General features: G+C 53.2%; 1 protein-coding gene across 3 annotated transcripts in view; it reads left to right on the top strand.

The window, feature by feature from the left end:
* LOC120895204 (probable WRKY transcription factor protein 1) overlaps window positions 1-24,400 on the top strand; it is a 29,185-nt gene that overhangs the window by 2,663 nt on the left and 2,122 nt on the right. Inside the window, exons 1-4 of one of the 3 annotated variants that reach the window (XM_040298335.1) lie at window positions 1,332-1,458; window positions 3,044-3,312; window positions 12,821-12,970; window positions 17,152-17,993. In XM_040298335.1, the coding sequence (XP_040154269.1) occupies window positions 3,203-3,312; window positions 12,821-12,970; window positions 17,152-17,993 (1,102 nt within the window). In that variant the 5' untranslated portion in view covers window positions 1,332-1,458; window positions 3,044-3,202. Of the gene's footprint in view, window positions 1-1,331; window positions 1,459-1,546; window positions 1,566-3,043; window positions 3,313-12,820; window positions 12,971-17,151; window positions 17,994-24,400 lie in introns of those variants that run through there. The other 2 variants (XM_040298336.1, XM_040298337.1) reach the window with 2 other exon arrangements.

The raw sequence follows: 24,400 nt of genomic DNA, 5'->3' as shown, positions 1-24,400 counted from the left end.
ACGCAGCAGGGCCAAATTCTGTGGGTGTTACGGTTGGGAACTGGGAATGCTGGGAACTGGGCTGGTGTGTAGCACATTCGATCGATATTTAGGGTCAGCGAGCTGTTCGGCTTTTTGGCTGGGGCGAGCTGCTCACCGAGGGTGCGGCAAGGAAAGGGGGGGAAACCATTTTCCACCCCCTTGGAGTTGTTCGTCCGTGATTTATCGATTGACGTGTTCCGGGATCTAGGGGATCCGGTGGGTTTTAAAGGGAAATGGCTGGAATTGCGGGAACGCGCGTTATCGGCACACGTTGTCGAGAATAGGGTTGGTTCCTCCTGTAGCTCCTGGCAGGCGCTGGGCTGGGCCTAGCAATACTTTAATCGCGAAAAGGCTACGTCCAGGCAAACGGTTACAATCTGCTTTACTAACTGGAAAAAGTAAAACCCCGCGAGCAGTTCGGTTGTAAAAGCTGGAGGCTTTTTGGAGGAAATCGCTCCGTAATCTGTTGGCAGGAATTATCACTTCATTTCGGATTGCTGGTGAAGTGCTTGCGTGTTTGTGGTGCGCTTTTCCCTAGCTGTAGAGTATATCAACGATGCTGTTCTGCTTATAAAAAACAATACTCCTAGCTTTATTAGTACCTCACATTCGGATAATCATCGATGTTATGTAGGGGGGACGGCCTGGATGGAAATTGATTCTGTCTGGCCTTGTATGAGGTTTAAAAAGCCAGCTTTTTTTAAGGGAAACAGTCAATTTCTGGTAAAAATTCTTCGATATTAAACTATGTTTACAAATAAAGGTTTAATATTAAGTGTTCGGTATGCTGCGACTGTTGTAGCGTTCCGCACAATGATCAGCGCTGATGTCGTGTACCGTGTACCTGCAGCATCTAACAAATCTCTTGCGAAGCAAATTCTCTCTCTTTCTCGCTGTTGTTTCTCTCGCAAGCGTTTGTTGTGCAGGGCTCGTACTCGTTCAGCAAAGTGTTTGCTTTGAAGTATTTTGTTATGAAAAGAATGATTTTTGTAGCATTTTAACATGCTCCAGAATGCTATTAGTGTATTTTGTTACCGATGTATATGTTTTTCTAATTCAACACATTTAAAATGTGATTAAAAAACCAATTCTATCATGTACGCCATAAACAAAAGGGGCCACGAGCCCTGCAAAAACATTTGTCCCTCGGGCTCTCCCGACTGGTCCGGCACGCGCGCGCGCTCTCGCTCTCGCCTAGGGAGCGCGTAGGGCTCGCGAGCGCTGTTTTTCTCTCTCACACTCACTCTTGCACCCGTACGACACTTTGCTCGGGAGAGCGCGCCACCTGAAACCAACGCCAGCTGTGACGGTCGCTCGTGTAAAGCGGTGTTTTTTCTTTCCACACTTCGAGGCGAACGGACGTGCCGTGCCGTAACCGTGTAACCGTGTGTACGTGGTGTGTTTAGTGTAGCCGCTGCGTCGTACCCTAACGCAAACGTAAGTGTTGGGGGGTGTGTGTGTTACGGAACGGAAGTGTGTTTAAAGGTGCACCAAAAGAGCGTGCACAACCGTTGGCCGTGCCGTGAGTTGTGTGAATCGGGCAGGTTGGCAGTTTTGTGGGAACAGAAATTTTCGCTTTCTAACACACACGGTGTCCCGGTGTGTGGTGTGTTGTCCGTCACCGTTCACGTGCCCTGTTTGGTGCGTCGCTTTATCGGGGGCGTCGTGTGTGTTGATAGTGTGAGTCCGCCTCGCAGCGTGTGCACTGTTCGGCGTTCGGTGGCAAAGCGCGTGTATTGGAAATTAAAGTGAGCCCGTGCTCCCTACATCGACTAATTAGTTTGTGCGTTGAAGCCAATGTCCGCGCGTGTGTGTGCGTGTGTGTGTAGGTCCTTTGTGTCCTGTTACGGGACGTCCATCTACGGGACACGCTTTGTGGGTGTGTGTGCGTTCGGACCGGGCTAATATTATTATTATCGATATTGATAACAGAAAAAAAACACTCCCACACACACACACACACACTCACACAAGCCGATGATGAAAGCGTCATCCCACATTTCTCCCACTTTTCCCAGCTTCCCGTTGTTGCTCCCAATCTGCAACGCTTCCCCGAACGCACACACTGTGGCACCCTTTTTTTCTGAAAAGGGAGTTTGTCCTTTGGACTGGAAATCAAAATCCCGGGCCCGACCGTCCACCATCCCGGGCATCCCGAGCGAACCCGTGGCTCGTGTGTGTGTGTGCGCTTGTGTGTGCGTTCATGGAATGGAATTAAAGCGATGCGTGGAAGCGGCAAGAAAAAAAAAACACATGAACCAACCATCCCATTCCTCTCCCCATTCCCATTGAATTGAGCCGTGGTTTTGTGCCTGTGTGTGTGTATGTGTGCTGTGTACCGGAAACCGCAGCGCGTACACACACACGCACGCGGGGCTCTCGGGTATTTGGACCCTCCCGTCACCCGTCACACGTCTCCCGAGTTTTGGAAACCACTTGGGCCTTTGGTGTTGTCGTTAGAGCAGCGGCAAGGGGCGAACCGTGTGTGTGTGTGTGTGTGCGTGTGCTTTGTTCCGGTCCGGACACGTGGGTGAGGAGAGGGAGCGACGCACCGTTGCTGGCCCAGGGAAAAGACGAAGAAAAAAAGAGGGAAATCTGCTCAGCCCACGGCCATTTATCGGCTGGGCTAGAAACGCATACACACGGGACACACGGGACGTACGGTCAAACGGCACGCACAGACACACACGCGCTCATCTCCCACTCCCTCCCACACACCGTTTCCCGGTGGCAAGACAAAGGAAGAGACTCTGGGACCTGCCAGCCACACACACACACTCGTACCAAGACACGGGCTTTTGGAGAAGGTTGATCGTGGTTCGGCCTTTGGAAGGCGCGAGCCACGCACAAGCGATCGTGTTTGCCCCTTAGTACAAGCAGCAGCAGCAGTAGTAGCAGTAGTAGTAGTGTTTGTATGGTGACAAGGGGCAACAAAAGAGATCACCCGGCGTGTGTGTGTGGTTCCCCTGCACCAGCAAACAAGTGATGCTTATCCCGTCGTTGTGGTTCTATTCTGTTGCAGAAGAAGCAATCCAAAGAGAGTCCAAACAAAAGTGTCAATCCACAAGTAGTGCACCTCTCCACCTCATTGCGTGTTTAGTGAGACAAAGTGTGTGTCAAAGTGTGTGTGTACAGTGGTCGTTTTACAGCCCAAAATCCCCAGAGAAAGCGGAAAAGGGAGATGGGCAAAATCTCCGGAAGCCACTGTCTCGTCCTGGGCTGCCGCAACCGGCAGCTGCTCAACCAGGCCAACATCCGGTCCTACTTCCGCTTTCCGCGCGATGCCGACCTGTAAGTAGTAGTAGTAGTAGTAGTAGCAATGAGTTCTTTAAGAAGATCTGTGACCGCTGATGCGCCGGTTTGTTCTTTGCCCTTTTATTTTGCTTTCTTCTTGCGATTCGACACGGTTTCACTGCTCTATTCCCCCACACTGTCCACGGGGACAAGTGTGATGGATGTATCTTTTCCTCTGGTGTAAGGGACACACACAAACTCAATCCAATATCCTAAATATCCCAAAAAATCGAACCAGTGTTTCGGGAGAGGAGGGACCAAACGTCCTTTTCGGAGGCATGCCGAGGGAAGACGGGGGGGGGTGGAATGGCCTGTAGGGCAATAGGGGACGCTGGTAACGAACGGACACATGCGCTACACGCAACATGGATCCCAAAAACGCCGAGCAATGATCCTTGTGGCTGCCACGACGCTGCCACGAAGAAAGCGAACGAAGAAAAATGAAGGGGACGCTCAGACACACACATACACAACAGGGGCTGGCATGCAATACCAGCAACCGAGCAAAAAGAGAAGGAAAGGAGAGCATATGCCCAAGGAGAGGCGCGCAGCACAAAGTGTGTACGAAATACCAAGGGGGAACACAGCCCCGGGAACACAGCCACAACCAAACGACGGCGCGCGGAGGCTGGCGAGAAACGGACGAAAGGAAGTTTGGAAAAAGGACCATCTGCCATCATCATCGTCGTCGGTCGGTCGGTCGTGGTTGTTGGGTGCAGGCACCATCGGTGGAACTTGGGACTTGGAGTTTCTCCCTCCCTTTTCTTGGCCGCTTCAGCAAAAAGGGCCCCGGCCCAGGCCGTGTTTTCTCCGGGTGCCTCTGCTGCTGCCGTTATTGATGTTACCGGTCCGTCCTTTTCGCTTCAGCACACACACACACGTAGAGCAAAGGAAAGCCGAAACTCCGAAACACCAGCAGCGTGTCCACGTTTTGGGTCACCTTCAAACTCCCGGTATCGTGTTTTTTTGGGCTTTTCTCGGTCTTTTTTCGGTCTTCCTCCCGCCTCGTGCACGGTGTGTCGATCCCTTCGGTTTTGGTGCACCAGCAAGTCGGGCGGGCACGACCACGACGGCAACGATGGCGATGATGGCGAAACCCATCGCGACCGACCGCGGGGACGACTACAGCGGGGTGGGTTTTTACCCGGGGCCTTGGGAATGTTTCCCCCTTGTCGTGCGAGCGCGCGCTCGCTGCCTTTGTGCTGCTGCTTGTGCGTGTGTGTGTGTGTCGCTGCCGCCGCCGTGGTGTGGTCATCATTGCCTGGTTTTGCGCTGAGGGTTGAAATATCCAACGCTGTCTCGCTCTCGCTCGCTCTCGCACATGCACACGTTGGCGACCGGACGTTCCCTCAATTTATAAGCTGGCAGCTGGCTCGGTTGGCTGGTTGAGCTGGGCTGGCCTGGGGCCGTCGCTGGCTTGGTTGTCTGGTGCGGTGAAGCGTTTGGTGTAGTGATGTGTGCTCTCTGGAGCACACCCACGACTTCGATCCTATTCCGAGTATTGGTAGTTTGACTTCAACTCCGACAAAATGGGAACCACTAGTTCCGTGCGGAGTTGTCCGGTGTCTTCCTGAGTTTTCTGGAGTTGTCCGAAATCGGCCTCTGGGCGACTTTGGACAACTCCGAACGACTCCAAGCGATTCTGGATGACTTTGAACGACTCAATGAGTCGTTTGGAGTTGTCCGGAGTCGTTATGAGTTGTCCAGAGTTGTCCGGAGTCGTCCGAAGTCGTTGGAAGTCGTCCGAAGTCGTTGGAAGTCATCCGGAGTCATCCGGAATCGGCATCTGGGCGACTTTGGACAACTCCGGACCACTTCAAGCTATTCTGGACTTTGAACGACTCAAGGAGTCGTTGGAAGTTGTCCAGAGTCATTGGGAGCTGTCCAGAGTCTACCAGAGTCTCCCAGAGTTGTCCGGAGTCGCTTTAAGTCATCCGGAATCGGCCTCTGGATGACTTTAGACAACTCCGGACGACTCCAAGCGATTCTGGGTGACTTTGAACGACTCAAGGAGTAATTAGGAGTTATCCAGAGACGCCCCTAGTCGTCCAGAGTCGCTCAGAGTTGTCCGGAGTTGCTCGAAGTAATCCAGAATCGGCATCTGGGCGACTTTGGACAACTCCGGACGACTGCAAGCGATTCTGGATGAACTTGAACGACTCAAGGCGACTCCGGATGACTTCCAACGATTCTGAACGACTCTGGACGACTCCGGACGACTTCGAACGACGCTGGGCGGACCTACCTTCCGGAGTCAGTTCTGATACTATCGGTGTCCACTCCAGATTTTTGCCAACGTTACCCATCACTAGTTTGGTGTGCATCTTGCGTGGGCTGGTCCGTAGCGGGAGAGGATTGTAATGGTGGACGTACGGTTTTCCCCATCCAATCCGTCCTTTTGCTGGTATCTCACGGCTCCAAACCCCTAAAAGAGGGAACTACCTGGCATCCGAGGTTTTCTAGAACTTCCTTGCCAAAGTCAGTGTAAGTCTCTGTATATTTGCTTGCTCCAAATGCTGGAATGTTCATCCCGCCCAACCCGCCGATCGGTATTCTAGAATGATCGTACGATCGGGTTTTCCTTCATTTTCGGCACGGAGGTTTGGATTTGTTGCTGCTGGAACACTTGGGCACGGCTTTGGTCGACGGCGGATGTAGAGACAGGTGCGCGGAACCAGGATCGTCAGCCAGCATTGATGATGATGATGATGCCCCTCGACGACGTGGTGCGGCGGTGGCAGCTGAGCGAACAAAAGAAGGAACGGTAGAAGAGAAGCAAAAAAAACCCAGCGGTGGTGTGCTGTGGTGTGTGCTTGGATAAACTCAACCGACCGGACGACGTTGGCGCTGAGGTCGGTCGGTTGCTAGCTGCTGCTGCTGCTGCCTGGCTCTCTGGCTGTGCCTGTGTACGGCTGTGTTGGTTGCTCTGTGTTCGATGGCGATGATCACTGCCAGCCATCCACTTCCTTCCCTTCCGCTTTCCCTCCCCCCTTCCCTTCCCTTCGGTTCCGCGACGCTCATCAGCAAGTGACCGACCCAAAACGCGACCGCCGCCGCCGCCGCCATTGGCATCGACCATCGTCATCATCACTCGCTGCTGCTGGCGCGATCGGCACGAATGTTGTTGTCGTCGTTGCCGCCGCCGTTGTGTGTGTATGGTGGTGGTGGTGCTCATCCGGCATTGGCATGATGATGTTGATGATGGTCGGTCTCTCTCCGGTTTGGTGCGCGGTTGAGGTGGAGGTGGCGGCGGCGGCAAACGGGCAGCTAGCTCTTGGTGTGTTGTTGCACGCGCATCCGCTTCCACCACACTCACAGACCGACCCACTGTGCTCTGTTTCCCACTGGCTTGTAACGAAGAGGGTTAAGGAGCGGTTGATGGAAGGCGGCCGAAGCGCCCCTTCACCCACCGCACTGACGAGTTTCCCCTGCGAATGGGATGGGGGAGGGCTCTATGGGTAGGTGGTTTTTCCCAATCAACGCAATGTTTTCGCTTTCGGTGCCGCGGGACCGCAGGAACTTGCTGATGATGACGATGATGATGATGATGGTGTGCCGCATCACCAGCAGCGCGACAAATGACACGGACAAATGAGCGGGGAGAGAGGGTTGTGGTGGTGGTGAGGAGTACCCGCTGGTTCGCTCGAATCGAACGCGAGAATCCACATCCATTCGTAATCGCTCCCCCTCAACCACAGCGTCAGTCCACCAGTCACAGTGATGGCGGCGTCCTCCATCATCAGTAGCTGATATCACGCGTTCAACACACACACACACACCCCCTTGTGGTGCCGCGGTGGTGCTCTCCCTCTCTCGAGAGGGCAGGCAGGCGGGCGAATGGCTCACAAACAACCAGCTAACCACACATTCCCAAGTTCGCCCGTGTGTGCCGGCCCGGGCTCGCTCGCGCACTCGATCGAGCACTTCTGGGGGCAGCCGCCGCCGTCGGCTGCTGTTGCTGTTGGTCGCTTGCCAACACCCCGCCTGCCAACCGGCCCCATGAGCGGGAAAGAGAGCTACGTTCGGTGCGTGCTACTGCAGTCCAGAGCTACCTACCAGCGAAGAAGAGGGTAGAGTCAGTGAAGGAGGAACAGGGAGAGGGGGGGGGGGGAGCAGGAAGCGCACGGGAAGGCGCAGCACGTTTTCGGAGCCATCGCCGCCGACCGCCATCATCAACTCAACAGCAAAAAAACACACACCGAGCACTCTGTGTAAGCGAGCGTGTGCCCTACTGGCACTGTAAAACCCATTCGTGGCTGTGTGTGTGTACAGTGCAGGTTTTGCTGTAGGAACTCCCCAGCAGCGAGAAGCCCCACGCGCACACGAAGGAGGGAGGGAGGGAGGGAGGTTGAGGGACTGACCGGATGGGGTTGAGCAGTGGAAGTGGAGCAGCAGCAGCAAGGGCGATCAGCAGCGGCGTACACGACCGTTTGCTTGCGCGCGGAGTTGCTGGGGACCCCTCTGGTTGCAGTTAAGTACACGCGTGCTCACGTGTGTGTGTGTGTGTGTGGTGGGGAGGAGTTTGGAGTGGAGTCGGTCGTCCACTCTCCATGCGGTGACTTCTGACCATGTGCCCGTGGCAAGGCCAACCGGGCATGGCGAGCTGCTGTTGCTGCTGCTGGTGGGGACTTTGGCAGGCCCACGACTACCTGACAGATGACACTATGGGCTAGTTTGTTGTAGTGCGGGAGGGGTCGAGATCATCATCTTGGGTATCTCCAACAGTGTACATCACCTCTGCAGCTGAGTTCTGGGAAGCTGGAGAATCTAGGAATCGCTTCTTGGATGTTCCAAAAACTTGTCTAATGTCCAACTCCAAGAATATGTATCTGGGGATCTGATTATTAACCCTCCAGGAAGGTGATATCAGCAAAAAACACCGCGCGCGTCCGTTATCATCCGAAAAGACCTGATGGACGGCCTCCTCCCTTGCAAGGCTTTTCGCCAATTCTTGCAAGACCTGGAGGGCTGCGCACCGGTGGGCAACTTTCTTATCGGTGGGATCCGGACGGACCAAGGGAGTGTGGTGCGCAACTTGCCCGCAAGTCGTGTTCCAGGAAATCGCACTCGATCTTTATCTTCCAAGGAATGCGCACCAATTCCTGGAACGGTGGTTTTTGGTTTTGGTACACTCTAATCGCGCACATTCCCACCCAGCTCCAAAGTCCTATTTTTGGATGTTGGGGCTGCGAGTGGAATGAATCATGCGCGTGTTTCTTCCGAATGTGTCCTCCAATAATGGGAGGGTACTAGTTGGGAACTATCTCTCTCCCGTACCCGGCTATTTCTAACATTTTGGGTACATTTCATGGGTGTGTAATGGGTTTGCTTCTCCATCATCGCTTCTACCCCGTTCCCGGTGGCAACACCTGTCTGGCAACCTACTGCTTCTGGCTATCGGACAAAATCAATTATCCCAACACGACGCCCTCCCCTGGATGGTGTGTCCATCCAGATGGTCATTATCGTCGCTGCCAAGACAAAAGGTGTAACTTTCCACCGTGTGATGTAGGAGTAGGAGGGGAAGGCCCAGTACCGCCAAAGGCCCTGGTGCGACACCGTTTTATTATGTGCCGTAGATTTCATTGGCCGTACGTGCCGAGTTGAGAGTTTGCCAATTGCTGCGCCACTTACTACGCCCGGAGACTTCTCCTCCCCATCTCGGGTCCTACTGGGGGTTTGGCACTTGGCACTTGGATGACTCACGACGGTGCGTCCCGATGTGATGCGGTTGGTGTATGCGACGGTGATTAATGCGTTGCCGCTTCCCATCCCGTGCTCTTCCCAGATTGCTTCCCAGTTTGGAGGTGTGGGCTCTAAAAATATAGCGGAAGTGCTTAATAACTATCCCACTATAAAGCCTACTCATTAGCGAAGGGGTTTAGGGGGTCAGCTACTGAGCTCCAGAGAGCTCAGAATCCGCTGTTGGGAGTTGTTGTGGTGGGTTGAGTCATGTAAAAGCTGCTGCCGCACCACTTGTTCGATAAGAGCGCGTTATCTGTGGGTTTTTTTTTGTGTGTGACCGTGGAAATTGAATGCCAACTCTGGCAACATCTGTGTGACAAGGATCGCAGCTGCAAGATTCGGCTAGGAGCAGCATCAGCTCCGGGTACTTTCTGTTGCGAAAGCACTCCTTGATACCCAAAAGATGAAAAGCAAGGAAAGATTACCCACACACACACACGCTGGATTGCCTTTCGAATTGGAATCGAAAGTGGAGGGGGGTGGTTATAACAACAGTGGCCACCATCAGGCCAGCTAGAGCCAGCCATCCAGCTAGCCAGCCAACCAGCAATCCATTAAACTCCAGCTGCCCGTTTTGCGGGCGAGAATGCGGGCAGGCAACGCACGCCTGACAGCAGGTGTGTGTGTCTGCCCTGTCGAGCTCACCGCTTTCTCGATTCCCTTTTGAAGCCTAACCCTCTGGGCAAGAGACACACTTGGGCTTGGTGTGTGGCAGGGAGGTAGTGAAACCCAACGTACGTCTACGTGCCCTTTTGGACGGTCTGACGAAGCCCTTGGCGTGTGAGCCGGGCAAGCGCGCGCACGCCAGCTGGCTTGCAATGCCTCAAAACCTCGAGGACCCTCTGCTTGGTGTGTGTGTGTGGAAAAAATTGGAGGTACTAACCGAAACCCGAACTCGGACATATGTCGTCCGAAGCTAGCCAGAGGGGGGAGAAGCGCACAACACAGGGTCTGGATGTACAAAACGAAACTTGGGTGGAATATTTGGTGCAGCAGCAGGACGCCTTTTCTTCCCTGTGACTTCTTGAGGACTTCTTGTTGGAGTTGGTGTCCTCCAGGGAGAGTCGCTCGCAACTTTAGCTCCAGCCCAGGGCTTGCTCGATCGGTTTGGAGTAGTTTGTGCATTTCTCCCCCTTGTTTTCTTACGCCACGAGAAGTCCTGGTGGCAACTTCCCAATGGAATGGGGGGGGGGGGGGTAAAGAAGTCCAATAATAATCAGCGAAGCATGAGCAACGGCAGCAACGGCAGCAATCGGGAGGGTTTCTCGGTGGGCATGCAACGACGACAGCTGCTGCTGCTGTTCAGTTTCCTTCTGCGCACTCCACCCTACTGTGCGTGCGTGTGTGTGTGTGCCCGTTGGAGCGGAGGGGGTCTAGGGGTCTTATAAAAAAAGATGATGCACCACACCGACAAAGGGAGCTGGAAGCGAAGAAGCAACAAGCTGAACTCGCAACACCCCGAAAAAACGCACTCAGAAGAGAGAAGAGGGTGTGTGTGTCTTCTGCGCATGTGTGTACCGGTGCAACGGATGAGGAGGATCGCGCTCAAAGAAGCGAACGAAGAAGAAGAAGAAGATCATCGCGAGAAAAAATGAAACCCCTTTCCCCCCACACACACACACACACAACACCCACGGACTCTGTTGGCGGGCGGGCGCGCGCTGACTTGTCCATCGATCGGCGCGATCGCGCTGTGCGCGCAGGCCATTTTGTCCTTCATTCCGAGTCGGTGAGGGTGAAGGAAGGTACCGCCGCCAAGCAGTGTGTGGAAGCTTTTGCGAACTTTGGGTTGCTTCGTGTGTGTGTGTGTGCTGGATGGAATGAAGGTACTCGAAAGGAACCTTGAACTGTATTCTTCGTGTCTCTACCCCGATGATGGGCTTTTGGAGAGTTGGGAGTTTTAACACAAGCGGACTGGGTCGGTCCAGGCTGCCTTTTTTCGTTGCTTCAGAAGATCCTCTTCACAGCGGACACACATTTTGGAGCATATTCTTGCTGTTTGGAAGGCCCCTTTGTCACGCCAGCAGGGTTGTCAGCAGGGTCCCCTCCCCACGGCCTGAAAATGTCGCCCATACATCATCGCTTGTGTGTGGTGACGGTGGCGTTCCAACGATTTTTCTTATCGGTCGCCCAGGTCCAAACGCGCGCTCCCGGACGCGCCGCATGACGTGTGTGTGTGTGTGTGTGTCGGGTCCGCCAGAGCAGAGACCGACCAATCGCTCTCACCCCCTTTGTGTGCTCGCCTGATGGTGGTGGTGGTGGTTTCCCTTGCGCTTCTCTCGGTTGGGCACACGCTGCGTCCGGTGTGTGTTATATCTCTTGCGTGGGGGGCGGGGGGAAAGGGTAGGGTGGGGGAGGGTGGGTACAGTTGCCCCGACAAATGGCGGCGCAGAGAGGGAGGTAGCAGTAGTCAGTCGCCACGGTGCGCACGGCCCGTAATCGCCTGCCAGGTCCACCCTTGTTCAGTCCGGGCATGCCTGAGTGTGTCTGTGTGCGTGTGTGGGAGAGAAGAAGCCACGGTGCGCAACGCAACAAACGCAACAGAGAGTCCAAGGGGGGTGGGAACAGGCAGGGGTGAGATTGGGTGTGTGTGCAAGCAACCCTCATTTCGGTTTCGGTGCGGCCGCCGCCGCCGCCAGTTGTGGCATTCTGTTTTCTTCTTACGTGCGCTCCCTCCCACCACCACCACCGCCACAAACTGTGTCGCGCTTTTAACCTACGGGGCTGCGGCACGGACCCAACACATTCACCCCTACCTCCCCTTCACCCAGCTCGCTGTGTAACATCTCATTGGCAAACTGAGTACCGAGCAGCAGCAGCGCACCGTGTCAGGTCCGTCATCGGCGGTCATTGTGCCCCATTCCGAGCAATCACCACCAACACCCGAGCGCCCTTCGATCGTCCACTTCCAGCGTCCCTCGATCGTCGTGTGCCACCGCCACCACGCCTCTCTCTCTCTCTCTAGTGCGTTAGGCCGGGGCGACTTTTGGCCCGCTGTTTGGCGTCATTGTAGCGCGCGCCGTGCGCCCAAGGGAGGAGGGGGTGATTCAAGCCCGACAGTGGTCGCCAGTCCGCCGCTGCCTACCCAAACCGAGAGTCGCACAAGTGTCACACTCCCTGGCTGTGTGTGTGTGTCGGTGTGTAATATTGGATTTTTTCATTGGCGAGCAGCAGCAGCGCGCGGAGTGATTACGACATTCTTTTCTGCGACGACGGCACACACAGAGCGAGAGAGGCCGCCGATCCCTGGCGGCAAGTGTCCGCCGACCTCGGGTTGACAGATTGCTGCTCACACACAAAGACGCACACAAACGCAGGCAAAAGCCCTGGTGAACGATGAGGAAATGAATTCTGAGCTCTCTGAAGGTTGGGATGAGCACAGGAATGTGCGTGTTCCTCCTGCGCTTGACGACGTGTCGTTGCTTAAAGGCCAACCGAATGTCTGGAAGCTGGAAGTTTACGTACTGCTGCTAATTGCTGATGTTCTCTCGCCTTCGTCGCCCTCTGTCACTACATCCCGTCCGGGCATAAGGGTCTCTCTGTTCTCTGTATACCTGTCAATATCCACTCCCCAAAAAGCAGCGAGAGCCGGCAAACCCTTATGATTAGATCTTGTTTTTCCGTGTTTTTTTTTACGGGGAAAGATGTGCATCTTCGCCCTCCCAAAATCCAAACTTTCCATCTTCCCGATACACTAACGCCCAAACTGTTTCTGTTTCTGCTCTTCTTTTCTTTCCATCGCGCGCTACACACAACGCAGCTGCAAGAAGTGGGTCGACTTTTGCAACCGGCCGGAGCTGTACAAGAAGTACGACGAGAACGGGCCGGAATATCTGTACAAAAGTTCCCGCATCTGCTCGGACCACTTTCAGCCGGCGGACTTCAACAATCCCAATCTCTTCAGCCAAGGGTAAGTTGTTCGCATTCGTGGTTCGGTTTCAGCATTTGAAGGGAGGAGATCCTTGGACCGGAGTGTGAAAAGTGACGGGGATGCTGGTTGGTTGGTTGGTTGGTGGGCACACAGGTACACAGCACCAGCACACCGAGGACACAGACCACAGACCCCCGTAGTCGAAGAGGGCAAACCTCAGGATGTTTAATGGCAGCAGTAACCAGCAAGCGCGGGGAACCTTGTTTTTGGAAAACCTTTTTCGGGGTCTACCTTTTCGATTGGACACCCCAATTTTTGGTGTGTGCGTTTGGTTGTCCCGTTCACTCTCTCTCTCGCTCGCTCTAATACTGTTCTGTGTTGCTCGCGCTCCTCCAATACACCCCTCTGGCGTCGTCAGGGACCGGATTTGGTGGAACGATTACCTCGCGAGCGAGCAGCGCGCACTCGCCCCCAGACACACCGGACACTTTCATGACCGGACGCGGCTGTTGGCAACGCGGTTGATGATCGTGGTGATGATGATGATGATGATGCGTTGGACCTTTGGACCGCGCACGAGCGCTTTCTGATCCGAGATCCGTCCACCGAAACCGAGAAGGACGCGCGCGCTGGTGGTGGTATTGCGCACCATCTCTCGGGCCGTGGCATGTCTGTTGCCCTCCGGATCTTTCTGGGTTGCAGCAGCAGCATCAGCCAGTGTCTACTTGTGTGTGTGTGTGTGTGTTGGCTCGAGGGGAGTTTCGCTGCGCCCGCGTGATCACAATCCGCCGTGGCCTTCTCGCGCACCGAGCTCCTAGCGGTGGTGGGCCTTTTAGCCGAGTTGGCAGAAATTCTCTAAACTGCTCCTCCATCTCCTTCATCTTCTTCTTCCTACCTTCTACCTTGCCAGCCGAAGTGTGTGTGGGGTTCTGTTTTTCTCCTAAGACCCTTTTGGCGAGTGATAAAAACGCGACCCGAGAGCGAGTGGGGTTTGCGAGCCCCGCCAGAAGTCGGTAGAGGGAACCTTCCGCTCCGATGCTGTTGCGCGCGGTTCCCATCACACACCACCCAACCCTTCGCTTTGTGAGTTTGAGTGTTTATTTATTTGCTGTCCGCTTACTGGCAGCGCCTCTCCCGGTTTTTGAGTTCCCACACCCAATCTCCCAACAACAAAAAAAGAGTGAAATCTCCCCCCTCAGAAACCAACGATCTCGCCCCGCGCGAAGGGTATTCGGAGGAGACTGTTTTGCCGTTGGGTTTCTGGCGTTTTTTGTTGCTGCCTCGGAAGCTGACATGCCTGGTTAGCGAGCCGCAAAAACGGCAACCAAACACACACACACACACGCACGCACACAGAGAGACCATGCGAGGCTGGCCTAGTCTGTTGCGGTGCGAGCAAAGACGGATGAAGAAGGTACTTCGTCGCGCGAAAATCTCGTCGCGCGTTCTTCCCACAAACGGACCAACGGGGGCTGGCCGTGCCTGGCTTGGGATGATCTCTCGGCACATGCTAGCAAGCACAAAAAAAGGTTCTCCCCTTCTCCTCCTCCTCCACCGACCAAAAAAAGTCACACCAAAGCCGAGTGATGTGTGTGTGTGTGTGTGGTGAGGATCTTTGATTTTGCCATCTCGGTTTTTTGGGGATGGGTTTTTGTTGTTGATGATGGTTGATGGTTGACGTCGTCATCTTTGCCGGGGCGTAACGCGCGACCGCACACACCCATGCCCACAGAGAGAGAGATAGAGAGAGAGAGAGTAAGCAAGAGAGTGAAGTGTCAAAGCAAAAAAAGTCTCGCGGTCAGTAAAAAAAACACAAGAACGTATATACGCAAAACCCCAAGCGTATCGACAGCAGCAGCAGCCCGCGAGCACAACACCTTGTTCCGCAAGTCTCAGTCCCGCCGCGTGGCGCAACGAACGAGAGATGGGGAAACGAGATGGGAAACCCCTTCGGCATCATCAGCAGCCAGCAGCAGCCCCCTTTAAAATAACTTGCCAGCACGGCAGCAGCACCAGCAGGCAACACCCGGGGAGAACCGTTTTGCGTGCGATATACACTCCATCCTCGCGCGCGCACGCGGGGAAGGTTTTTGGTGTCGTAAAATCGACGACCTGGCTGGCGTAGGGAAACGGAACCCCGGCGTTGAAGGTGTAGAGTGTGTCCACGTTGATGACGACGACGGCGACGAAGGAGAATTTAATGGTAATCGATTTCCTTGACTCTTTCCTGAACCGCTCTTCTTCCCTCTTGTGTGCGTGTGTGTGTTGTGCACTCTCGTTCCGCCCACAGAGAAGGGAAGGGGAGGGATATGCAGGTAGGCCAATGGTTTGTCTTCTCCGGGTGTGTTCCAGTAAGGGCAGTTTGTGAAGAAACAACAGGCAAGGAGCGACCGGTGAGACTAATTTACTCGACCTTATGGGAACACGGCAAGTCTTTCGGGCTTTTCGGGGTCTGGCGGGCGTGGTGCTGGTGGAGAGGAGGAGGGTCTCTTTTATCCCTTACGAAATAGTGGGGAGCGGGGAGGAGAAGAGCAGGTTCCTGTCTGTGTTTTCTTGCGTTTCTTGGGGTTTGTTGGAGTTGGCGGGCTGGCCGGTTGGTTGTTTGGGCTGTGTGAAATTAACTTTCCTTTTGGTCCGTTTTGGGGGGGACTCGCTTTCAATAAAGGAAGCGTCACCCACGCGTACCACCACCTCCCCTGCCACCCTTCTCTTTTCGGGGGTCGTTTTGGGCCGGAGGAAACTTTTTGCCAAACTCCAGCTCAGGTCCTCCTCGAGTGTGGGTTCGCTTTTTTGCGTCGTTGAGATGGATGGGAACTTTGAGGAGAATTCCTCCTCCCAAAAAAACGACCCTCTTCCTTACACGGGTTTTTGCACCTTCCGAACGGGCCACGGGAATTTTGACAAACCATCGAAAATGTGCGTTTCTCTCTCTCTCTCTCTCTCGCTCTCTCGCTCCCTTCGTCAATGCCAAAACCGTAATGGCTGTGTGTCCCTCCACGAGCGAACATCGCATCCATAAGTGCGACGAAAACAACACCCCCCCTCAATTCGAATCTCCAGGTAACACTCCGCGCGCAACACCACACCAAATCACACGACTACAGAGACCCGCGCGCGGCTGGCCTCGAACTCCGCAGCGGGCGTACCGTTTGCCGAAGCGTGAGCAGTGCTCGCTCACTTCAGCCTCCAAACACACACACACACGCACACAGACAGTGCCGAAGGATTGGAAGGTTGGTTGTGGCTGGTTGGCACCGGTTTCGCTTCGGTTCTTCGCCACACTGCCGTCGGGGTTCGTCATGCCCGTACCCTTCTGGCTGGTTGGCTGGCTGGGCTGGCTGGCTGCGTGTTCCCTTACCTGCCCGCGTAACTGTGTTTGTGCGCTCAACCCAGGGGGTTGTCGTGTCTTGCGGGCCCCTAAATGCCCCTGAAACTATCTCCGGCGCCCGGCCACGGGCATTTTTACACCCCGAGCCCAAAAAAAGGCCAAATAATCGATACCACGATGAGAAAACCTAAAGGGATGAGGATGGTACACCGGATGGTACGATACCTTTTGCGGTCATCTGGTGGCTGGGGTCTGGTACATCAGCGCGCGCAGCCTCAACGTTTTTTGGGACCAACCGGAGGAGAAGAGGATGGCTTATGTGTGTGTGTATGTCCTCTAACTATCATTCACGTTCCCGCGTGAACCATCCTTGGCATTCTTCAAGCTTCTTTTTTGTCTCCTTCTCGTTCCATCATCTCTTGCTTTTTTTCGGTTTACGTTTCGGTTCGACACACAAACTCCGAACACTCCTCCCGGAAAGTCCCCGGGTCGGATCGGTTGCCGAGCAGCAGCATATCCGGGATGGTGTGTTTGGGCAGTAAAAAAGTGGCATCACCCCAGCACCATCGAGCTCTTCGTATCACACAAAAATCCTAATAAATGTTTTTTCTTCTTTTTTCTCTCTTCCTCTCTCTCTCTCTCTGCACTCCAAAATGACCTCTGGGATTGGTGATGATGTCCTTTATCTCGCCCGTAATGATGGACGGCACAAAAACGGCACTCACGGAAACGCGGTGCGCTGGAACGTCGTTGCCAACACTCTGCTGACGTCACATCGATTGGACCCCTCGCCACCCGTGCTGGTGTGCTGCTGGCGGACGAAATATCTGGCACGAACGCTCATTAACACCTCTGTCGCGCTGTGTTTTTTGGTGTGTGTGTGCGCGCATAGGCTCAAAAAAGGCTCGGTACCGTCCGTGAACCCGGCGAACTTGGAAGCGGCAAAGCCCCACGGTGGTAATGGTGGAGGCAATGGCATCGGCAGTGGTAATGGCGGTGGCGGCAGTGGCAGCAGCAATGGCGCCGGCTCACCGATCGATGAGAAGCTCCTGTCGGCCGTGGCCTCGATCCCGAACCTGCACACCAACCTGTCGCTCATGATGGCTGCCGTCGCGGCGGCCGCCACCCAGTCCGCCAGCCAGAACGCGAGCCAGCTGAGCAGCCTGACCGCCAGCCTGAAACGGTCCGCCTCGGCCATGAGCGGCGGCAGCATGGTGGCGGCAAGCCAGGGGACGACAGCGTCCACGACGACGCCCACCGCGACCACGCCCGTCTCCTCGTCGAAGCGCAACCGGGCGGTGCCGCCGCTGGCCGCACCGACCGGCGCCCTGGCCAACCTGATCCAGCGCCAGCAGCAGATCAAGGAGCAGCAGCTGAAGGAGCAGCAGCTGAAGGACCAGCAGCGGAAGGCGACCGCCCTGGCCGCGCTCGGGCTCGTGAACGGGCAGGTGTCCATCACGCCCGCCATCATCGGTACGCCGCCGAGCAATGGTAGCAGCAACAACAACCACCACCACAACAACAACAACAATGGTGGGCCGATCTCGCTCGTGACAACGAAAAAATCTAGTGCCAACAACCATAACAACAACAACAACAACAACAACGTGAGCAACCATAACCACAACCACCACCAGCAGAGCGGAAAGCTGAACAACAGCAGTAGCAGAGGGCGCTTGTTGGACCACAGCGAGTACGGGCTGAACATGGTCGACATGGATATGACCGCCGGAGGTAGGTGCTGGCCGATGCACGATGCGTTATCTGCGTTAAAGCTTTTGGGACTTCAATTTCAGAGACCGTGGATTAGTAGGATCGCGTGACTTGGGACACAGAGGAGGGGCCTGGGACATTGTAGAGAAGAGAGTGCGTTGCGGGCATGATAAGCGTTTGGATACGTTCCCAATCAGTGCGGCCCAATCTGTGATGACCCATCGCGCGTACGACGACCAGCGCCATCATTTGCCACCGTGTTCCGATCGACTTAACGACCCGTTGTCACCTCCAAGGTCATGCGCACGCGGTGTGAGCAATGTGTTGTGTGTGCCATTTCAGCGGCTCATCTCACCTGTGCTACGCTCCAGCACAGCCACACAGACACACACGCGGGGCCACTAATGAAGGCTGCCACCAATACCACCACCAGCATCATCCAACAGCTCCCGGGCCAGTTCTCCCAGGTGCTGGTGGTATGGTGGCTGCGCGAGAAAACGGGGGAACTTGGGCAAAAAAGGGAGCTCCGGATGGAGATCTTGGAGCAGCACAAAGACTGTGCTGGCTGGCCCCCCCTTTGAAGGTGTGGAGGTTGCCAGCTTCTTTTTTTCCATCTGCGTTTGTTCTTCGTTTTAACGCTGAGGGAGAAAAGGTGTCTGCGTGTGTGTGGGGGCTTCTTTTTCTTCCCCATTTTGTGGCGACCCCTCTTTGGCATCTTGTGGCACACGGCACCTCCGGAGATGTACGCGTTTTTGCACGTTCTCTCTATACCTGCACGTTCGCGTGTGTCGCCGCTGTCACGGGTGGTAGTGTGTTTATGACGGGGGAAATCCCAAATACCCCATCCCTCTCTCCAGCCCAGAGGCATGGCATGATAATGGCACTGCGTGCGTTGAAGCATGTCAGCGGCAAAGGGTGTGGGGTTTGGTGAACAAAAAAAGGCTGGATTTCGGAGTCCAAACTCCAAATGGTGTAATGGTTTGGCCATTGTGGTGTGCTTCGTGATGTTCAAGCTGGAATGTATGTCACTTGAATGATTGACTATTTTATATACTGCCGAGTGGCAGAATAGAGCGATTGGACAGAGGAGAAAGAGTAGGATCCGGATAACTTCAGGGGCAAGGAAAGCTTAGAATCGTTTAGGAATATCACTGTATCACAAACACAAACTCTCGTATCTGTTGAGATGTGTGTATCTCTTTTGCGTGTTGGTCATGAAATTGGCTCACTCGCCCCCATGGGAGGACTCACAAGGCCATTCTACTACAGACATGACGAGTGTGGCCGCTTGTATTCACACACTCTTTTACTACTATATCAGTTCATTCACAAAAACGTAAAAACATACAACGACGGCGAAGGATTGTTTAGAGGAGCATAAAACATGGCGATGGCGTTGCAGGTGGGGTGAACTCTAATCGCCAACATCTGGCAGGATGTATTCGTTTATAAGAGCGTACAAGTAACAGAGAGCGAGTGAGAGAGAAAGGATGAGAATTTTCTCAACCGCCGGACTGTGTCATGTGTCCATGTATTTGTCGACATGCCCCCCAGGCACACAAGGCACTGGCCGAGTCCGAATGGCGCATGGTCGATGGTGACATTTCGTCCGAGTGCGATGTTGTTTTCCCTTTTCCTTCCAGAGTAGTGTACTCTGCATGCATGCCGCGACAGCTTTTTAGTGTTTGTGTGCGCAGAAGAATCCTTTTCCCAGTCGAAGGTGGTGAATGTCAGACGGCGTGATAACTCCATTTCCAACTGTTGCTTTTTGTGCGTCCACGTATAGGTGGTGGAAAAGGTGCGATGATGAGACGGAGGTCGTTCGGAATGTTCCAACCTCGGAAAATAGGAGAAAAAGCTCTCTAAAGTGACGATGTATAGGTTCACTTTTACTTTGCTTCTTCATCGTTTTTGTTGAGCGTTCTAAATTATTTGAAGAATTCATTCATTCAACAAGTGGCCCTAACAACTCTCTCCCTCTGTTGCTTACAGGTGGTATTGGATTTTAATTTAATTTTCATATCCCGGCTTCAAGGATAGATAAGCAAACGTGTGTTGCTGATGAAGAGAGTTGATAAGATCCTGACGAAACTTTGTGTGGAAGCTTTGCAGCGTGCCTGGACATAGAAGAGTGCACTTACGCGCTTTGTTTTATCAAAACATGACCTACATAAACAACACACAATGGCTTCTGCTTCGGCACAAGTAGCGCGCAAGCAGACGCGTCGTTTGTTGTTTTTTTTTTTTCGTTGTGTGTGTTTGTCCCGTCCTCCGCTTTATCTGTCTAGCCGGTTAGGGGGAGAAGAAGAAGACACGCATGTGCAGACGCGGCTCTCTACACCTTAAAAGTCTCGAAGCCATCGTCGTCATCACTGTTCGTCGCCGTCCAGGCAAATCCCGAATCCCCGTATCTCCCCACGGGGAAGGCAAACTGATACTGATCGCGCTCTCTCTCTCTCTCTGCTGTGTTTGTATGTCTCTCTGTTTTGTTGTGTTTGTGTGAACTTACCGTCACGACTGCGTGTGTGTTTTGTCCAATCTTCCGTGCGCCTTCAAAACAGCGCCTCCGAAGAAGGGAATGACAAAGGTGCTGGCCAGCAACGCATTGGTGTATGTCTCACTCCCCCGGTGAGGAGGCTTCTTTCTTACCAGCAAACCCGCCCGCGCCCCGTGTTGGCCGTTGGGACCACCCAATTCCGGTCCGGTCAATCGGGTATGTGTGTGAAGGTCATAGCCACACTGCTGCTGCTGGTGGTGGTGGTCACTGGCGTGGCCGTAGTGTAGAATAAGCCGGTCGCGGTTCTTCACCCGCTGCTGGACCGAGTTTACCTCGTTTCAATAATCCTCCCACCTGAGGTGAATGCTAATTGCGTGCGTCCGTGTGTACGATGATGTTGGGCGATGACGATATATTGCAAGCGGTAGCGGCAGTGTGTGAGGAATAAGGTGAGGTATTTTCTCCGTGGGTGATAGGACTGCTCTACAGTCGTGTTGGTATTGTATGGATCGTTCAGCCTGCTCGTTCTTAGTTCGATTCTCAGGTTGAAATGGAAAGTTTTGAATTATAGACAGAACCGTTTACTAAAATGCAGCATCTAGTAAGCATTGAGGTTTTGGGGGTCCATCCAAAACAAAATCAAGAAGACAATCGTGTGTGTGTGTGTGTGTGTGTGTGTTTTGTCGATTAGCTTTCTTTGTGTGTGCACACGTGCTCTTTCGTCGCGCGACCGACCGACCGACCGCTCAACTAACAAAGCAACCAATGCTTTTTAATGATGCACATATATATGCTTTTTCTATGTGTTGCTTGCATGCGGTGTGAATGGAATAATACATACACGCGAGACGCCGCCGGTGGAGGTCATTGCTGTTGTTGTTTTCACGCAATTCTCTATTGACCTAGTGAGGATAGGGGGTAGAGAGACGCCTTGTCTAGTGTTGTGTGTGCGAGAGAGGTGGAGGGGGTGGGGCAAAGAAATGCGAGAGAAAAACAAAACCCCAAAAGAAACGTCATCCCTTGCTCACTACTCTCCTATACAAACGCAATCGCGCAATCGCGCTACGAACTGTTGGGGTTTCTTCTTTTAAATAAAATCCTCGATAACTCGATTTGATGTGTGTTTCGGAGCGAGAGAGAATGTTTTTAAGAATGTGTGCAAAAATAGAACAAAAACGCACACGCCGACGACGCCGTCTTGCGAAGAACATATGTACGCGCGCAACAAGCGGCGGCAGCGGCGTTTGCGCACTCCAATCGTACACGCACTTTTCTGCTCGTGCGTCTTTCTCTCTCTCTACGGACGGAGGAGAAAATACAAAACTCGACACACAGGCACATTTTCCCGTCTCACCACCTGTTTTGCGTGGGAATGTATCGCTCTGTCTCGTTTTAAATAAGCGTAAAACAAGAATAGTTCCACGGCGAAGGGGACCAGCAAAAAATCAAGCAACAGCAACAAGAGAGCATGTGTCCGCGCGCGCTCGCGCTCTGGTTCCGCGGTGTCTTATCAGATTGCAAACAAAGGGGAAAAGAAGCACACACACAACCACACATACGAGCACTAATAGAAAGATAGTGCGTCTCTATGTGTGTGTGCGTGCGCGAACCTTTTGCTGAATGAATGAAAGTGAAGCCGCGTGAAGTCTAAGACGACGAAACACGCAAAGCAAGCGCGGAGGAGCGGCGTGCTGGTTCGCGCAAAACCGCCTTTTGGCCGAGATTGGCGTAAACAAAAACGAATAAAGCGTTGTTGTTTAGAGTGGCAGCAAAAGGAGAAGAGTGGGAAGGGAGGAGGGACCACATTGACGCAATGGCAATGACGTCGGTGTTGCGCTTGTTTTGACGCGCGCGTGTGTGACACCCTTCCGCCACTGGTTGTATATATGCTGTTGAATGACATACACATATAATGCTAATAATGTTTGCAGCACCATACAGCGGCCAAGTTCAATACACTCTTACCCCAGCAGCCGGTGGCCGGCCCCGGCTTTTTACTTTTCTTTCTTTTATTGCATTCCTCCCATCCCATCTCCTTGTATCCGATGCGCAATGCGCCCAGCAACATAAAACGAAACCGAAAGTATGCCGGCGCGCGCGTGCCTTTCCTTATTAATCATCCATTTAAAAACACAAACACGCACAAGAATGTGCAGAAACAACAGAACCAACCAAACACATAAGAGAAGAAACGAGGAACGAGTTAAAGCGCAACAGTGTGTTGTTTTGTTTTGATTCTTGTGCCGTTCTTTTCCTACTTTTACTGCTGCCCCCCTTTATTTTTGTCTACTTTTGCCTTCGTCTTCGTCTATGATTCATGATCGTCATCGTCATCATGATCGTGGTGTTTGTTTGCTAATCAACTTCACCACGTGATTTGCTCTGTTATTTGTGCACGCGTTTACCTCGTTTATGCTTCCTCTCTGCTTTCCTCTGTTTCTGTTCTGTTGCTGCGTGCGCTTCTTTCTCATGTTTTGTCTTGCATCGTGTTCGTGTGGTGTTGTTGTTATGCTGTTAAGTTTCGCTTTTTAATTCAATCTCTGTCTCGTGCCTTCTCTTTCATAAGGGTTTTCTCTTATGCATTGTAATATAGACCTAGTGCTCCATCGTGCCTTCAATTCTTGTCGTGAACACGTGAACATCCCCACGATGGTTCCAATCGTGGTTGCTGTTGTTGATTCTAATGCCCCTTGGTAACTAATCACGATCAAGTCCACGGTCACATGCCAGCCCAGCAAGTAGCAGCCAACACCAGCCCCAACACCAGCCACCAAACCACACGCAAAGAGAACCGGTTTTTTCTTCGCGCATTTGACCTTGAGGCGGCCCGAGCCGCGCGCGCATAACGGAGCGAGACGCGCTGCTGTTTTCCTTCCAATCATTCCAACCACCGTGTTGTTTGGGAATGGGCAGAAAGGGGGGGTTAGGCTAATTTTAGCCATCCAATTCACCACCACCACCATCACACACATAGAGCGTTGGAGCGAAACGAAATGCATTTCAGCATAAAAAAACATGTTTTTTTGCTACTATTTCTATGCGGTGGTGGGTTTTTCCCCTTTTAGGCGCCTTGTCATGCGAAAACCAGTTCTTGTGTATGTTTGTTTGACCGGTCGGTGGTTTATGTTTACTCCTAGAGATAGAGAGAGAGAGCGAGAGAGAGGGAAAAGTAGAGTAAAAAAGTGCATCAATGACTTTGAATTGCACCTGCTGATTGCATTGGTGATTGCGTAAGGAAAGCGGCCACCTACTCAGACACCACCTCAGTCTCACGATTGCTTGATAGTTGATGAAGCGTGGGAACTGTGGGGAAGAAACAACGCGACCTCTTGATCCACATATTATCAGCTTCGGCTTCGGAGGAGGAGGAGGAGGAGGAGGAGGAGGAGGAGGAGGAGGAGGAGGAGGAGGATATACCACACGCACCGCACAATAAAACCCGCAACATTGTACATGGCTCAGCCGGCCACACGGCAAGCCCATTGACCTATGGGTCTGCGGTTGGTGGATGATCTTATCAGCCTGGGGGAAGTTCCAAGAAAATGACGGATAAACGATAAATTGTACCAAAAAGCAACAGTCACAGTTAGAAATAGCTGCTGCTTCTCCCTTTCATCCAGCCACGATCGACGTTATCGCCGTGTTTGCCGGGAACGTGTCGCTAACTCTCATAAGTACGAAGAAAGCCTCACGAAAATCTGCCTTGCAATTCGAGGAGTGCGTGAAAGATAAGGACCCGGGGAGCTATTCCTGGAGCAAGGTTGTTTCCGCTTAAAATCAGTGCGCTCTCCTAAGATTTATAAGATTAGTTGCGTTGAAAATTGATTAATTAATTATCTAAAGCCGCTCTCCTAACCTCTGCAGCTTTCGAATGAATTCCTTCTTCTTCTTCTTCTTCTTTTTTACTAAAGAACTTCCTCTTCCATTTTTC

This window comes from Anopheles arabiensis, chromosome 2, assembly GCF_016920715.1.
Source record: "Anopheles arabiensis isolate DONGOLA chromosome 2, AaraD3, whole genome shotgun sequence".
NCBI lineage: Eukaryota > Metazoa > Arthropoda > Insecta > Diptera > Culicidae > Anopheles > Anopheles arabiensis.
This window is presented reverse-complemented; position numbering and strand designations above follow the sequence as displayed.